This window comes from Mercurialis annua, linkage group LG8 (assembly GCF_937616625.2).
Source record: "Mercurialis annua linkage group LG8, ddMerAnnu1.2, whole genome shotgun sequence".
Lineage (NCBI taxonomy): Eukaryota > Viridiplantae > Streptophyta > Magnoliopsida > Malpighiales > Euphorbiaceae > Mercurialis > Mercurialis annua.
This window is the reverse complement of record NC_065577.1, coordinates 37,886,269-37,904,870: the sequence shown is the minus strand read 5'-3', so window position 1 is coordinate 37,904,870 and position 18,602 is coordinate 37,886,269. Positions and strand designations below refer to the sequence as shown.

Sequence of the window (18,602 nt, the reverse complement as noted above, 5' to 3'; positions counted from 1 at the left end):
TTAAATCTATATTTATCTTTTTTTATTATAAAACTATAAAATTAAACAAGTTTAATATATAAATGTGAGTATATGAAAGTTTAAAACAACGTAATTTTTAAATATGGTGGGTTCGGTTATTACGGTTATTTTTTTGTAAAAACCGCAAACCGAACCGAATAGTCAAAATTTTAAAAATTCGGACCGTAACCGAACCATATTTTCAAATTATATTTCGGTTTGATTAATTCGGTTCGGTTCGGTTCGGTTATTCGGTTTTGACCGTTTAATGCTCACCCCTAATTATGACTCATGAGAGTGCTAGAGTTAGAACCTCAGGGTCAGGGTTCACTCGGGCATCTGTTTTTGATATTTGTTGATCTTAATTGAATTGAAATTAAATAATTCGGTAAACTTTTATTGAGCATTTTAACGCTATAACATCATTAATTCATTTTAGGTCAATTTAAGATGAAATTCATCTTAAGTCTGTCTACTATATCACTTTTATTTAATAGGTCTTTGTCCTCCTACTACTATTTCGAAGTCTTTATTTGGACGGAATATTAACGTCCTTATATGAGTAGACATGGCGAACAATATTAAAAAAATAAACGAGATACAAATATTGCAAAAACACGGCAAATCATATAACACGCGCACTCGCGCGCACAAAAAATAATATATAAACGTATTACGTAAATAATATTCATGATTAATTCTCTATAAATAACATAAAAAGTTCAAAAGAAGTTCAATGTATTAAAATTAACTCCAATAACACTTGAACACTCCCGTAGTGTCGTCTATTTCGTCCCCGCGTATCCCCTCCTTGTACATAGACCTTCAAGAAGTGCTGGTGCTTCACTAACAAGAAAACAAAAATAGACACTTATGATTATTTCTCATGTTGCCTGCGTTGATGAATGTTCAATTTTTGTCTTGTTTTTTGCCATATTTGGAACTATTGCTTAAATTGTAGTGCTCAGAGCCTCTGTTCTCTCACTACGACTGTGGAAGTCCTGAGCTTCTTCCAAAACTCCAACAACTTCTTCCATATCTGGCCTGAGCCTTAGGTCCAGCGAAACGCATTTCAACGCAAGTTGAGAAACTTTTATCACATTGCTTGTTGCATGCTGACCTAAAATGGTAGGATCTAAAACTTGGGAAAACTTGCGTCTACTAAGGCTCCTTGCCCAAATAACTAAATTTTGTTCTCCCGGCGGCCTGTCTCTCTATACCTCGCCTGCCAGAGATTATTTCAAGGAGAACGATCCCAAACCTGTATACATCGCTCTTTTTAGTAAGATGGCCTATGTAAGAAGGAAATAGAGTATGTGAGATAGAGAGAGTATGAAACTATCATGGAAAACAGAAACCCTCAAACGGAAAAAGTCATAACGGGAAACAGTGAAATGACATTTTTTACAAGAATAAGTTATATATAGACTATCGAGAGTTATGAAGTCTCCAAAGCATTTGCAAAACGGAGACAAAACTCCAAAACATTGGAGTCGAGAAGTTATTTGTCCAGCAGATTGTAATCGCACAGTAAAAGAAAATTTGGAATCTTGGATTATTTATATTCTTTAAACAAGACAAAAAAATGCCCATATGTGGAACACAGAAATATAACAAACCAAAGAAATACCTGTACTAGTATATTCAGGTGCTGCATAATAATCATTGCCCATGACCCTCGTGGAAACATGGCTATTAGTGCCTGTTGGCCCATCTCTGCCCGAGCCGAAACCAGAGAGTTTGGTGTTATAATTCTGTTGTTTTAAAATGAGAAACAAATGCAATATAGATTTAGTAACAATGAGACTCTACAAAAACCAGATTCAGCAATTAAACAATTTCACTTACTGCATCGAGCAGGATACTAGAAGATTTAAAGTCTCGATGTATTGCATCAACCTTATGATGAAGAAATGCTAGACCCTTAGCAGCACCAAGAGCAACTTTTATTCGGCGATCCCAAGATAGTGCTTTAATGTCGGTTTCCCCTGCTCCTATATTACATATTTGATGCCACAAGAAAAATGCCACCTTAAGATTTAAAACAGAAAAACAACGGAAAAGCGGCAAAAAAGACTCTAATGTTTAGGCCTTATCTCAGTCAAGACATCAATATTTTTTGCAGCACAAAATGATCCTAACATTTTCAAAAGTAAATAATGGCACCTTAAGGTTTAAAACAGAACAACAATGAAGATATCAATTACTCACCGATGAATATATGATTCTCCAAGCTTCCATTGGGCATAAACTCATAGACAAGAAGCCGATGGTCATTCTCTAAGCAGTAACCAATCAATTTCACAAGATTTGGATGATAAAATTGCCCCAGGTATTTGATTTCTGTCTATTTCCCAAGAACCAAAAAAATTGTTAATCATACTCTCTCTTCTTTTATGAATAAAATTGTCAATCATACCCTTCTAGAAAGTAATCTCCAAGCGGAAGAGATAGAACTGCCCAAAGCAAAGTAATATCTACTGATGTAATACCGAAAAGAGATTATCGAACAAGTGTTTGATGTAATTTCAACAAGAGCATGCTCGAGAACAGATAAACATATTTACCAACCATTCTTGTTGACCTTGGATACCCATTGGATCAAGCATCTTTACAGCAATAGCTGTACCAGTCACTCGCCTAGCAGAAACAGCTTTCAATGAATGCTCCTCTATCCACCCTTTGTAGACAGAACCAAAACCACCTTCACCGAGAATCGCGTTGGAACTGAAGTTACTAGTGGCTTTTTTTAGTTCATCAAAGCAAAAGCTCTTCAGATTGGCTGATTGTAGTATCTCACCATCTGAAGGCTCTGTTGCAGATGAGACCTTGGCGATGCCATTCCTATCTTTGTCAACACAATCAATCTATACATGTCAATTTGCATATATATACGCACAAATACATATGTGATTACATGATAAGTAAGAATGTGCATTCGGTTCCAACCAAACCGAATTAAGCTAACAAAGATTTAAAACATTTAAGGCAGTTCAATTATTCGGTTTGGTTCGATTTCCGAGAGTCCTAATGATAATAGTTAAGTGAACTCGTACATTTGATGTGTGAATCAAAAATTGTGATCAGTTGGTGATTATATCATGAGTTTACAACATACAGAAGGAACACTAAATTAATCAAAATTTAGAATCTTCATAATAGATGTTTAACTGCAAACTATATATTCAGTTGATTAAACACATTTAGCAATTCATACACCCAATTTCATGGCTAAATTCATTGATCAAACATTTGTATTAACACAAATCAAGATAATTAGATGAGAAATAAACACACACAAAATACAAACTTTAGGAAATAAAGATAAATGAGAAAAAACATACCATGACTGAGCTGGGTTTCACTTGTTCTACTAACGCACAGCCCCATAGAGATGACAGCGCCAGGGTTTGACTAATGATGTACTTAAAGATATAAAACCAAAACACATCAACACAATAATAAAGGAAAAGGACATTTCTATTAAAAATGTAAAATTTTCCATTTTAAAAAAGTTGGACTTGGACTTTAAGGAAACAAATGAAGAAGAAGACATAGGAACTAGTGCATTTGGATACTGTAATTACATTAAGGGAAGGTTCAAAGAAGTTTCCTTTTCATTTGGAGGAAATTGAGGGCAGGAACAAAATTTAACTGAACTTCAAGTTTTTAGTTTATCTGGTCCGCTGAATTTTTATTTGATCTTCAAGTTTTTCAACTTTATGTTTTTAGTTTATCTGGTTTTTAAACTTTTACTTGGTTTTATCTAGTCCTGAACTTTATATTTTTTTTTAGTGGCTTAATTATCAAAAAAACCCTCGACCTTTTAGCCCGTTTGCACTTGCATCCTGACGTTGTAATTTTATCTATAGCACCTAAAATCGCACCTTTCGTTTTCAATTACACCCTAAAAAATTAAATTGACTCTTTTTCACTAGAAAAAATACCAATTCGATCCTCAATTTTTAACATAATCTTTAAAAAACATTTAATGTTATTAGAGAGAACAAAAAGCCCTCTACTCCAGCTGGCTCTCTTCCTCCCTCTACGCCGGCCACCGCTGGAATAGACCATGTTCTTCTCCGAGTGGAGAAGAACGAGGTCTCCATGGCCGGACTTCTCTAGCCATGGAGAATTTTTTTTTTAATATTTTAAAAAAAATATAATATTATGAAAAAATTATTAAATTTTTGAATTTTTGGAGAAGAGATTTTTTTGTTCGTTTTTCTAATACTAAGTGTTTTTTAAAAAAAATGCTAAAAGTAGAGGATCAAATTGGTATTTTTTTCAAGTGAAAAAGGGTCAATTTAGTTTTTCAGGGTGGAATTAGAAACGAAAGGTGAGAATTTTGGTGCATTTGACAAAATTACAACGTCGAGGTGAAAGTGGAAATGGGCTAAAAGGTCGAGGTTTTTTTTTGGTGATTAAGCCTTTTTTAGTTTATCTAGTATTTGAATTTTTATCCTGTTGACGATCCGAGAAAGCGAAAAATAAAATAAAATTCATGGACCAGATAAAACCAAATGAAAATTTAGGGACCGGATAAACTAAAATCGTAAAATTAAGGGACTAGATAAAATCAAATAGAAATTTAGAGAAAAAATAAACTAAAAACGTAAAGTTCAGAAACCTTAAGATGCATTAATTCTATTCTTTTTCTTTCTTTCTTTTTTAAGTTTGAACTCCTGCGCCAAGAAACGTTCATTTTGCTCCTCAATTTGATAAAAAAAATTAAGTTTATAACTTTATAAAGAAAAGGGCTTAATCACCAAAAAAATGCTCACCTTTTAACCCATTTTCAAATGCACCCTGACGTTGTAATTTTATCAGTTGCACCCTAATTCGCACCTTTGGTTTTCAATTCTACCCTCAAGTACTAAATTGATCTCTTTTTCATTTGAAAAAAGTTAAAATAAGTCATCCATTTTTAACTTTTTATGTGGAAAAAAGTTCAAACGAGTACTTTACAAAGGTTTTTATGAATTTTTCCCGAGTGAAAAAAGTCCAATTTGATTTTGAGGGTGGAATTGAAACCCAAAAGTGCAAATTAGAGTGCAACTGACAAAATTGCAACGTCAGGGTGCAACTGAAAAGGGGTTAAAAGGTGAGGGTTTTTTTGGTGATTAAGCCTAAAGGAAATATACCGAATTTTGCATTTTTGCTATACTTATTTTTCAGATGAAGTGTCAAAAATAATTTGAGTATTTTATAAATATTGGAGCTAATGTGGTGGAAATTTAGAGGTAAAACGAATTAAACTAATAGAAGTATTTTAAAAAAGAGTTATGAATGTGATTTTAATTGATTTTCCAAGGCAAATTTATAGGATAAAACAACTTTTATTATATTTATGCAACATGCTGACTGAAGTGGGCTGGTTTAGGTGCTATAAAAAGAAAAATAATCTCCCTCAGGTTATGGTCTCATCAGCTGTAGAATATGGCATCCACTTGATGTTGGTACAACATGTGAGGCAATGGCAATTTTTCATGGAATGGAGTTAGCCTGTGATTGCTCATGCCCTCTAGCATTGTGACTACAACAAGGGAATTTCCACATATCTCACCGCAATTTGATTTATGAAAATATTTATCTTTAAATTCTTGTTTTGCAGTATAAAATTTGTTTTCGTTCGTAAAAGTTGTAACCAAATAAAAATCTTCATCTAGAATTATGTTAGGGTTGATTTGTTTCAATTGAATTTTAGGATATTTTGTATTTTTTGATGACGTGTCAAATGATGTGGCACAGTCAATCTTTTTTTTGGTAAACTTGCAGCTCACAACAAAATGACGGCGCCATGGGTATTTTGGTCCATAGGGGGTTTACTGGTCCAATTAGCAAAATTTAGAGGTTTAGTGATGTTCTTTTAGGGGGTTTTGTGATAGAGCCTAAATTTAGGTGCCATGATTGATCAATAGTCCTTAAAATCATATAATAACATGTCTTTTAGTATATGAATGCGCATTGACATGTCGATTGTGTTGACAAAGATAGGAATGACATTGGGAAGGTCTCATCTGCAACAGAGCCTTTAGATGATAGGGTCTAGATCTGTTTATGGGCCGGGTTCGGGATGGGTCCGTTGAGCTTTTAAATTTTTTATACAAGCCAAGCCCGGTCTAAGGCGAGCAAACATGGATATTCTATAAAAATGAAAAACCGAGCCCGCCCATAAAATAGTAGGCTTTTTTCGGGCTCGGGCTCTAGCCAGGCTTAGGACAAAAGTTCATTGCCCAAATCCGGCCCTAGAGACCGGGCTTAGACAGGCCTGGGCGAATACTCAAATCCATGAACAGGTCTAGTGGGGTCCTACAAACACCCGAACTAAAGATCTTTTGCTTGAGTGAACTAAAAAAAAGCACTAGCAAAATGATGTGATTAGTAAAGGTGGTTTTGGTTTTATCTACAAAGGGTGGATAAAAGAGCATTCATTGACGGCTGTTTACCCTGCGAACGGTGTTTAATCGAAATGGTAGCCAAGGTCAACAAGAATGGTTGGTACTTATCCTTTATCTCATGTTTTTCATAAAAGCATTTTGCTTTCCTCTTGTCAACGCAGGCCAGTGTTATTCGCACCATAAGATAGTAAGATACTGATAATCGATATCTGGCTTGTGTTAAAATTATATCATACATTTGTTAGTTCTATCTTTAGTGCTTAGAGATTACTTTCTAAAAGAGCATGATTAACAATTTTTTGTGGTTCTTAGGGAACAAACAGAAATCAAATACTTGGGGCAACTTTATCATATGAATATGGTGAAATTGATCGGTTACTATTTAGAGAATGACCATCGGCTACTGGTTTATAAGTTTATGCCCAATGTAAACTTGGGGAATCATATATTTATCGGCGAATAATTGATATCTTATTCTATTGGAAATATATAAGATTTCATCTTCTTATGACATCAAACATGTATTGTAGGAGCATGGGAGTCCCACATTCAAAGCTCTATCTTGGGACTGCCGAATGAAAGTTGCTCTTGGTGTTGCTGAGGCTCTAGTGTTTTTTCATAATAGACTGTTCGTGGGCCGGGTCCGGGTCGAGCTAGGGCCGGGTCCAGGTCGAGCTAGGGCCAGGCCTATCGGACTTTTGCATTTTTAAATAAGCCAAAGCCCAGCTCGAGCCCGGATGCAGGCTTCATTTTTACTACACAAACCCGGCTCTTGCACTTTATTTTTGTGGGTTCTTGCCAGACTTTTGCGGGCTTACATGTAAAATTAGTAAAAATAGAAGTCCAAGCCCGCCCACGAAATTGCACTTTTTTCGGGCTTGGATTCGGGATGGGCTTAGAACTAAAAATTAGTGTCCAAACCCGGCCCTTAGGGGAAGGACCGGGCGCATATCCAATCCCATGAGGTCTACTTTATAATAAGGTTCATGCGATACATTGAGATATTAAGATTTCTAGTATCCTGCTTGACACAGTAAGTCAAAATGTCTAGCTGTTTGTTGGAGTCACATTGTTACTAGAACTTAATTTTACATTTGTTTCTCATTTTAAAACAACATAATTATAACACCAAACTGTCCGGTTTGGGGTTGGCCAGAGATGGGCCAGCAAGCAGTAAAAGCCATAGTTTCATAAGGGTCGTGGGCACTGATTATACTGCACCTGAATATATTATAACAAGTATGTCTTTGGTTTGGTATATTTCTATACTCCATATATGGACATTTCTTGTCTTGTTTAATGAATAGAATAATCCAAATAATCTTCCATATCGTGCGATTACGAGATGTTGCCCGAAACTTTTTAACTCCAATATTTTGCAGTTTCCTTTTCGTTTTTAAAAATGCTTATGAAACTCTAAAACTCTCTAGATATAACATATTCTTGTAAAATGTCATATTGTGTGTTCCATTTCAGTATTTTTTGTTTGTATGTCTTTGTTTCTGTGCTACGTAGATAACGATTACGCTGGTTTCATACTCTACTTCCTTCTCGCATAGTCTATTTTCTTCTCTCATATGTCATCTTAATTAAAAGTGTGATGTATACAGTTTTGGGATTGTTCTACTCGAAATGATCTCTGTCATGCGAGTTATTTAGGGAAACCGGCTACCCGAACATTTAGCTATTTGGGCAAGGGATGTCCGTGGACGCAAGGACATGTTTTTCTGAATTTTAAATCCTGCAATTTTAGGCCAATATGCTGCAAAAAATGTGATAAACGTTGCTAAACTTGCATTAAAATGTGTTCCAGTGGAACCAGAGCTCAGGTCAAATATCGAAGAAGGCGTAGGAGACTTGAAAGAAGTTTAGGACTTCTATGGTAGTGAGAGAGGCTCTAAACATTACAAATTAAGCAATAGTTCCAAATATGGCAGGAAACAAGACAAATGAAGTTTGGATTCGAGCTTCGCCAGCGTAGGCCACTTCTTCTCTTGTTTCTATATAATATCTGCAAAAAAAATTGATACATGATTCAGTATATAAAGGGATGCAAGAATCCATTTAGATCGGTGTACATTCAAAATGAATATAAATTTGTATTCGTGTTTCAAGTGAACATTATAAATACGAATACTGACAAATGTTCATCTATCCAAAATACAACTGACAAGAAAATCAGATATTCCATTTGCTTAAGCCATATTGCATGAAAATTTTCCAAATCCTATATTTTGGCGAGTTATTCTTATAAAATGTTGTTTTTATTTTCCGTTTCGATGATTTTCATTTCAAATTTTATCTCCAACCAATATTTAAATACATGTTCATTCACACACAATCAATATGGGAGTACTTCACGCATAGCGTGTCTGGAACGAGTAACTAATCCCCCCTCACGCATCTCACGTAGGCCGGATCAAATTAAATTGTGTGAATGGATAAGACTTTGGTACCATGATTACATTAATTAGAGAACATTGCAAATACCATTGATTTGGTAGAGAAAAAGATACAAAAAGATGGAGGCTAGTAATAGTATGAAAGTCTTATACTCTAAAACAATACAAATAGAGTTTATATAGATTAGATTAAACTAGAAAAGGAAAAGACTATATACCCTTATAAAACATAATAACTATTTTAACAATACATAGTGCATGAGCATTAATTGCAGAAGCATGAGACTAATAAATTGCTTTTGTACTCATAGTTTGGTTAAAGAATCGTTGCATAAGAGTTATCACTAATCAGTTTCCAATTTTATAATCATACGACCAATGAGTTGTAGCTCAAATAATATAAGCGTTAGGTAGCAAACTGTTATGATTCCGGGCGGAATTAAAAGCGCCCCCCCCCCCCCCCCCCTCCCCAATTATCAAAAAAAAAATTATAATAAACATACGTATAATTCTATGATTGTTACGATTACGGGTATGCATGCATGGTTTGGTTTGACCGATTTAGTAACTATATTTTAATGGGATCTTTATATATTTAGGGGCCGTTTGGTTCGTTTTAAAATAAGGTGGAAATGGAAATGGGAATGGGTGATTTCCATTATTTATATTTGTTTTGTCAAAATGTATTAGAGAATGAAAATGTATAATCATACGTATGATTCTATGATTGTTATGATTACGGGTATGCATGCATGGTTTGGTTTGACCGATTTAGTAACTATATTTTTAATGGGATCTTTATATATTTAGGGGCCGTTTGGTTCGTTTTAAAATAAGGTGGGAATGGAAATGGGAATGGGTGATTTCCATTAATTATATTTATTTTGTCAAAATGTATTAGAAAATGAAAATGTAATTATCCTTCAATGAGAATCACACATTCCCCCTTTAACCATGGGAATGGACTTTTTATTCTCAATGGGAATCAAAATGAAATATTTAATATTTAATAATAAATAAAAATATATAATTATTAAAAAAAATTCAAATATTATTTTAAAAAATAAAAAAGTTTTTTTTTAAATAAAAAAATATATTTAAAGTTGCTCTTGGTGCTGCTGAGGCTCTAGCATTTCTTCATAATAAGGTTCATGTAATACATCGAGACATTAAGATTTCTAGTATCCTGCTTGACGAAGTAAGTTAAAATATCATGCTACTGAATCTAGTTTTGTTGGAGTCACATTGTTACTAAAACTGTTTTTAACGTTTGTTTCTAATTTTAAAACAACAGAATTATAACGCCAAACTCTCCAGTTTTGGGTTGGCCAGAGATGGGCCATGTCACGACCCAAATTATTGAGCCGAGACCGGCGCTAGGGAATGGGAGTGGTTGCTCCGAAACCCGTAGCAAGCCTAAAACCGTTATAAATTTTTCGCGATTAAAACATATTACTATATATAATACATTTATTAAAACATCGTATTTCTTTTCTGAAAACATTCGCGAACAAATTCTTAGAAACCAGGGTCTTACCGAGCGATATCTCATATCCAGCACCGCCCTGTTTCTGATCACAAACATAACCAATTCCTCTTAAGGCAATTGGTACACAATTCAAACGGATAAAACGCCATCTTTATAAACAACTTATTTATAAAACTATATCAGAGTTTATTTTTCAAATACCGTTTGAAATTGAATCATACACCTTATACTGACACCTACTGACTACTGCAGCTCTATAAAAACCCGTACTTTGCGTAGGCCAAAAGGCTGCCGACACAAAGGAGATGGTCTGTCTGATCCGACTCCGGTCACCTGAAAGGAAACACTGTGAGGGGGTCAGTATTTTGGAAAATACTGAGTGAGCTTGCAAGTTACTAACAGTATTAATATAAAAATATAACATCGCATCTTAAGAAAACAATAATATAAAACATGTAAACAGGTATTTGATCCGTACGAAACTAATGTCCTAGCATGCGAGACATCTCTCGAATAATCATATATCATTCAACCCAATCGTAATTATCAATTGCGAGTCCAACTCGCTGGTGGCCCAGCCACTAGATACGGGGACTTCCAGACTACACCGTAGCCGAGTTCACTCTGCGTATCTAAATCATAACTCAATCGTAAGTTTCATATTCATCATTAGCTCCCAGCTGTGTCAAGTCATTTCTCAATGCAAACATACTAGACTGACTCGATACTGGTGATCACACAGTCTATTGACACCCAATAGGTAGCTAGTTTCTTCGGATCGCATACTAGTTCTCGTATATAGAATTAAGTAAACATATAACATTTCAATCAATTATAGGTAATGCGATGCGTATAAACAATATACGTATATATATATGAAGATAACTTTTATACTAATAATACGCGAAAGTAAATTGCCACTCACAGTGACCGCTATCCAAAACTGCATTATTATAATCCCGCAAGCGTAAGCTCCATGCGTTGTCCAATCACGTGCCCTCTTCAGCTAAATGGCTTGGTAGCTTGTCGGTACGTCAGCTACTTAATCGAGTTACCGATACGTTTAATCCATAAACGTTGACTTAGTATCAAAATCCTAAGTTATAAACTTAGGTTAACATAATCGTATTTCAAATACGATTCTTAACTTTGATAATCTCTTAATCACACTTCTCTTTTAAACGTCCTAGTTTACGTTTTGATATTCAATCGAATCACGATTGATTACACGACTTGAAATTGTTTGAAATCGAGTTTCTGCGTCGCGTCAGGGCTCAGAAAGCCCAAATCAGGATTCCTCACTCGGCGAAGGACTGCACGTTCGTGTGCTCCACGTTCGTGTAGTGTCCTACACGAACGTGTACTGCACGTTCGTGCAGTCTGCTACACGAACGTGTACTGCACGTTCGTGCAGTATGCTACACGAACGTGTACTGCACGTTCGTGCAGCAAACGGCTGCCAATGTGCAGCCCCGGGGTTCATTCCCCGGGCCAATTCCGACGTGCTTAAACATCCAAAGTCGATTCTAGCACGATTTCCATTAATAACCATCTCAAATATCCTCAAAAACGCCAATAGAAACGCGATTACGATTCGTTTAATTCGTTAAAACGAATTAACCTTTATTTATCAATTCTCATAATAAAAACGTCAAACTTACCTTGATTTGAAGCTTAGCGATGATAGAGAATCGAATTCTGAACGAATCGATATAAAGAACTCGCGATTTGAGCGAGAAACGGCGAAACGGCGACGGATCGTAATCGATCGTCGAAAGCTTCTGTAACTTTCGCTTCCTCTGATCATCACTCCCTTTCCTTACTCTTAAGGAAAGTTATCATATATATCTTGGCTAATTGTCCATTTTGATCCTTCATCTCTTTAACTTAAACCATTTCTCTTTTAAACTTCCTAATTTAACCAAATGGTTAAATTATCCTTTTAAATCGAGTCGATACGTATTATTTATATTCATATAAATAATATTAACTCAATATTATTATTATTTTCCGTCAAAATCTTTTAATTACTATTCTCGAGACTTAATTGGCTAATTTACACTTTAGCCCTTAAACTTCTCAAAAGTGACAATTTAGCCCAAAACGCATCCGCGTCCAAATTTTAAAAAGTCTCCGATTGACCCAAAATTTTTACCACATATACTATAAAACATTTCGCGGACCTTGGCGAAATAATATCCCTTCGGGTTTTATATGGTTAAATTACCATTTTAGTCCCTGTACTTAATTTTGCAACTTTCTTAGTATTTTTCTTTTCCAATTCTAATTCCAACTTTTAGAACTGAAATATAATATTAAATCTTTCACAATAATCCTTTCGAGTCCGTCCTGCTAAAATTTAATATTTATCCTAATTTCTCGGAAATCTTTCTGATATCGCCATTCTAGCGACTTAACACTGGACACGTGGTCCAATTAAATACTTAAATATTTTGGGGTATTACATTCTTCCCTCCTTATAAAAATTCGTCCTCGAATTTTCATACACTTTTTTTTTTTAACTTATCTTAAACCATTAACCTCTTGAACTCTCTTCATAATAAGTACACCGTGTTCACTTCACCACGCTTATAAGTGCGTGGAATTATCATTCCAGCTCTCTGCTTCTTGTACCATACGTCATTCGTCATTGACGATCTTCATGTTACTGCCTTCCTCTTATCGTGATGTCAGGTGTATTTTGATGCCTTGTGATCCCTCATCTTTAATCTTTTCGCTTTGATCTTATATACATGACTCTTTCATCTGTTCTTTGTTTAACATGCAATACTATAGGCTCTTGTCCTTGTAATTGAACTTTCAGTTTATGACTGAAGTCCAATGATAGTTTGTCTTAATGATGTCTTTTCACTAAAGATAATAATATTCGTCGCTCAATTTCTTCATTCGTTATCGACTGATGCAGACAACCCATTCGCTCGCATTTACGACTTTTCGTTCTTAACTCCTTACATTTGTCCAATATATCTAATCCTATCATCGTTCCTTGTTGAGTGATGTAAACACTCAAATGACTTGTACTTCACTCCTTACGTAGTCTTTTTCGCATTACTCTTACCATCATTTAATTGATATTTATTTTGGGGCTGGGAACTTAATCTCATTATCCATCTTCCCCGTAGGTCTTATATGCTTACCTTATACAATTTCATCCTTTGCTATCGTAGTTATCGATGGTTATCAATGAGATGTTTCTCACGATGCATCCTTATAATGTCTTTGCTTTCCCTGCAGGGACTTACTCGATCTTCTTCTTTTAACATTCACAACCTCGAGCATGAGTGGTGATCGTAGCCTATTTCATCTGAATTCCTTGACATGGTACGTTCTTGATTACTTGCGTCTTATCGTACTTTTACTAACACCTTGACTGTTTGTGAAGCCGATCCTATGTTCGAGTCATCTTTATTTCTTTTTATTGTTATGTGTCTGTAACTACATAGAGTCCAATCTAGTGGATCCTCTCGTTAATTTTCCGTGTAACTTTGTCTTTTCCTTTCCTCGATCATTCTTATCAAGTTTCTTACAACGTACCCAAGCAAATTTTTCTCTATATCGATTTTCGTAACTAATTTCTTTGTTCGAGTTCTTATACCTTCTCATAGGTATCTTACTTTCATCTCTCATGTCATATTTCGACTGATCCAATATATGTAGCTCAAGTTTGTTATTGAGTCTCTTCTTCACATCCTTTCACTTATCTCGATACACGAAGATTCATCTATGTGTCAAATACGTTCGATGCTATATATTGCACCCTAACCCTTCAAGGACTACTATTAATCTTTCACATCAATCGCACCATGCACTCTACTCCTTATTAGTCGAACTTAAAACTTAAGATCCCGTGCTTCGCGTACATCATTCACACTTATACTTGTCCTAATCTTTTCATCCACTTTATAATTGTAAACTAGTAATAGAAGTTTTAACTTCTAACTCACTCATTGCAACTCTTGTCATTTACCTCTTGATCTTTCTTATCATACTTCTCAAATCACTACATTCTATGCGGACTTGATGTTAGCTATACTTAATTGGTCCAATTCCATGCTCCGTACTTCATATTCTGGTCACTCGTCTACTTGGCTCGTCACTTTATCGACATATATCCATTATCGATATTCTTATGAAATCTACTTCACGTTCTCGGGTTGTCGATCGTAATGGTTAACACTTAGGTCACCGTCTTAGGGACATCGTGTTCCAGTGACAACTTGATCCAACGGTTCAATAAAGAGTTGTCACGATCTTATTAAACCTGACGACTTTCTAATATTACGCAATATTCACATTATCCTTTCATAAGGGTAATCTTCTATCTTCAAGGTGCAAACTGTGAGTCTATTTCTATGCTCGACTATCCTCTTTCTTACTTCTATGGTGTGGTAGCATGATGCTCTAGTCACTTCGTTTAAAGATAGGAACATCCCAGTTCATCGTTCGATTAGTTACATTTTGCTACTCACATACGTTTTACCATTCGCTTCTCGTATATAGACTTCATCCTTCTTATATACTTCTTCCCTTATATCGTAGTTTAATATCTTTGACGACCTGTCAAAGAGATACTTACTTTCTAGCTTACCACTAATTTGGTACGCATCACTTTCCAATACATCTGCGATTTTTAGCTATATTCTAGCTCGTTAACTCGAAACTAAGTTCGTATTCTAGAAGCATAACTCCTATGTTCTCGCAACTATACGTATTCATCCATTTCGTGGCCTCGATTGTAGCTTTCTCGCGAGCACTTCACTTCCGTCACAGAGTTCTGGTCTAGGTATACTTACGTAAAAACAAAACTCTTTTAAAAACTCTTTCACATAAAACATCTCGTTTCGAAATTTAAATCAAAATTTCATTCAAATCTTAGCAAAATTGTGCACTAGGGTGATGACGTCTCTCATCCCCAAAGAGTTGCCACAGCTCACCTTTTCGTCTGAGCATAATGCATATGATGCATGTACTACTAATGCATGTATTCATTTATTGTTCTTTTCATTAGCAATGTATGTAGTGATGCACTTCTATCGATGTCGTGGCATTTATATACAATGACTATCACGGGTCTAGGCACAATTATGCTTTCAAAATCGTTTAAACAAAACAACTTTAGAAGGTTATAAAGTTTAAGTTTTGTAAGCTCTCTAGACCTTAAAACTCTGTATCTGAAAAGTTCTTCAACTTTTGTAACTTTGCATTTTTCTCTTCATTCTCCTTTTTGACACTTCGATCGATCGAATTCGACAGCATATTGGCGTTATTCAATGCCAACCACATACGTGTTACCATCGAGTCATAGTAACATCGACTATATTCTAGTCATAGGGGGCATTGCATCTCCCCGAGATTCCATCTGGATATGCATGTCGCATATGCATATCCTATCGAAAACAAAATATACACGTGTATCTCATATACGTATGTCACAACAAACAAACAAGCACTTCACATACCAATAAATCATACTTATCACAAAACAACAATGCAAACTACTTGGATCAGACAGAACTCAACTCTATAGCTGCAGTAGTTCCTAGGTCACTTAACTGACAAAACTCTCATTAGCAGAGGTAACTGGACCAACTGCTCTGATACCACAATTGTCACGACCCAAATTATTGAGCCGAGACCGGCGCTAGGGAATGGGAGTGGTTGCTCCGAAACCCGTAGCAAGCCTAAAACCGTTATAAATTTTTCGCGATTAAAACATATTACTATATATAATACATTTATTAAAACATCGTATTTCTTTTCTGAAAACATTCGCGAACAAATTCTTAGAAACCAGGGTCTTACCGAGCGATATCTCATATCCAGCACCGCCCTGTTTCTGATCACAAACATAACCAATTCCTCTTAAGGCAATTGGTACACAATTCAAACGGATAAAACGCCATCTTTATAAACAACTTATTTATAAAACTATATCAGAGTTTATTTTTCAAATACCGTTTGAAATTGAATCATACACCTTATACTGACACCTACTGACTACTGCAGCTCTATAAAAACCCGTACTTTGCGTAGGCCAAAAGGCTGCCGACACAAAGGAGATGGTCTGTCTGATCCGACTCCGGTCACCTGAAAGGAAACACTGTGAGGGGGTCAGTATTTTGGAAAATACTGAGTGAGCTTGCAAGTTACTAACAGTATTAATATAAAAATATAACATCGCATCTTAAGAAAACAATAATATAAAACATGTAAACAGGTATTTGATCCGTACGAAACTAATGTCCTAGCATGCGACACATCTCTCGAATAATCATATATCATTCAACCCAATCGTAATTATCAATTGTGAGTCCAACTCGCTGGTGGCCCAGCCACTAGATATGGGGACTTCCAGACTACACCGTAGCCGAGTTCACTCTGCGTATCTAAATCATAACTCAATCGTAAGTTTCATATTCATCATTAGCTCCCAGCTGTGTCAAGTCATTTCTCAATGCAAACATACTAGACTGACTCGATACTGGTGATCACACAGTCTATTGACACCCAATAGGTAGCTAGTTTCTTCGGATCGCATACTAGTTCTCGTATATAGAAATTAAGTAAACATATAACATTTCAATCAATTATAGGTAATGCGATGCGTATAAACAATATACGTATATATATGAAGATAACTTTTATACTAATAATACGCGAAAGTAAATTGCCACTCACAGTGACCGCTATCCAAAACTGCATTATTATAATCCCGCAAGCGTAAGGTCCATGCGTTGTCCAATCACGTGCCCTCTCCAGCTAAATGGCTTGGTAGCTTGTCGGTACGTCAGCTACTTAATCGAGTTACCTATACGTTTAATCCATAAACGTTGACTTAGTATCAAAATCCTAAGTTATAAACTTAGGTTAACATAATCGTATTTCAAATACGATTCTTAACTTTGATAATCTCTTAATCACACTTCTCTTTTAAACGTCCTAGTTTACGTTTTGATATTCAATCGAATCACGATTGATTACACGACTTGAAATTGTTTGAAATCGAGTTTCTGCGTCGCGTCAGGGCTCAGAAAGCCCAAATCAGGATTCCTCACTCGGCGAAGGACTGCACGTTCGTGTGCTCCACGTTCGTGTAGTGTCCTACACGAACGTGTGCTGCACGTTCGTGCAGTCTGCTACACGAACGTGTACTGCACGTTCGTGCAGTCTGCTACACGAACGTGTACTGCACGTTCGTGCAGTCTGCTACACGAACGTGTACTGCACGTTCGTGCAGTCTGCTACACGAACGTGTACTGCACGTTCGTGCAGTATGCTACACGAACGTGTACTGCACGTTCGTGCAGTATGCTACACGAACGTGTACTGCACGTTCGTGCAGCATACGGCTGCCAATGTGCAGCCCCGGGGTTCATTCCCCGGGCCAATTCCGACGTGCTTAAACATCCAAAGTCGATTCTAGCACGATTTCCATTAATAACCATCTCAAATATCCTCAAAAACGCCAATAGAAACGCGATTACGATTCGTTTAATTCGTTAAAACGAATTAACCTTTATTTATCAATTCTCATAATAAAAACGTCAAACTTACCTTGATTTGAAGCTTAGGGATGATAGAGAATCGAATTCTGAATGAATCGATATAAAGAACTCGCGATTTGAGCGAGAAACGGCGAAACGGCGACGGATCGTAATCGATCGTCGAAAGCTTCTGTAACTTTCGCTTCCTCTGATCATCACTCCCTTTCCTTACTCTTAAGGAAAGTTATCAAATATATCTTGGCTAATTGTCCATTTTGATCCTTCATCTCTTTAACTTAAACCATTTCTCTTTTAAACTTCCTAATTTAACCAAACGGTTAAATTATCCTTTTAAATCGAGTCGATACGTATTATTTATATTCATATAAATAATATTAACTCAATATTATTATTATTTTCCGTCAAAATCTTTTAATTACTATTCTCGAGACTTAATTGGCTAATTTACACTTTAGCCCTTAAACTTCTCAAAAGTGACAATTTAGCCCAAAACGCATCCGCGTCCAAATTTTAAAAAGTCTCCGATTGACCCAAATTTTTTACCACATATACTATAAAACATTTCGCGGACCTTGGCGAAATAATATCCCTTCGGGTTTTATATGGTTAAATTACCATTTTAGTCCCTGTACTTAATTTTGCAACTTTCTTAGTATTTTTCTTTTCCAATTCTAATTCCAACTTTTAGAACTGAAATATAATATTAAATCTTTCACAATAATCCTTTCGAGTCCGTCCTGCTAAAATTTAATATTTATCCTAATTTCTCGGAAATCTTTCTGAT

General features: G+C 35.7%; 2 protein-coding genes across 6 annotated transcripts in view; one reads left to right on the top strand and one right to left on the bottom strand.

The window, feature by feature from the left end:
- LOC126660433 (DEAD-box ATP-dependent RNA helicase 42-like) overlaps window positions 1-18,602 on the top strand; it is a 63,588-nt gene that overhangs the window by 33,739 nt on the left and 11,247 nt on the right. The window lies entirely within an intron of this gene.
- Window positions 629-3,711, bottom strand: LOC126660448 (probable serine/threonine-protein kinase PBL10). Of its 2 annotated transcripts, XM_056103935.1 has the most exons (6): window positions 3,345-3,711; window positions 2,568-2,848; window positions 2,212-2,347; window positions 1,849-1,988; window positions 1,631-1,754; window positions 629-1,261 (listed from the first exon to the last, which is right to left on the bottom strand). In XM_056103935.1, the coding sequence occupies exons 1-6, from the start codon at window positions 3,388-3,390 to the stop codon at window positions 1,236-1,238; spliced, it is 753 nt and encodes a 250-aa protein (XP_055959910.1). In that variant the 5' UTR covers window positions 3,391-3,711; the 3' UTR covers window positions 629-1,235. The 2 variants fall into 2 exon arrangements, 1 of the variants encoding a protein (XP_055959910.1); XR_008789660.1 differs by having other exon boundaries at window positions 1,849-1,994; window positions 2,212-2,848.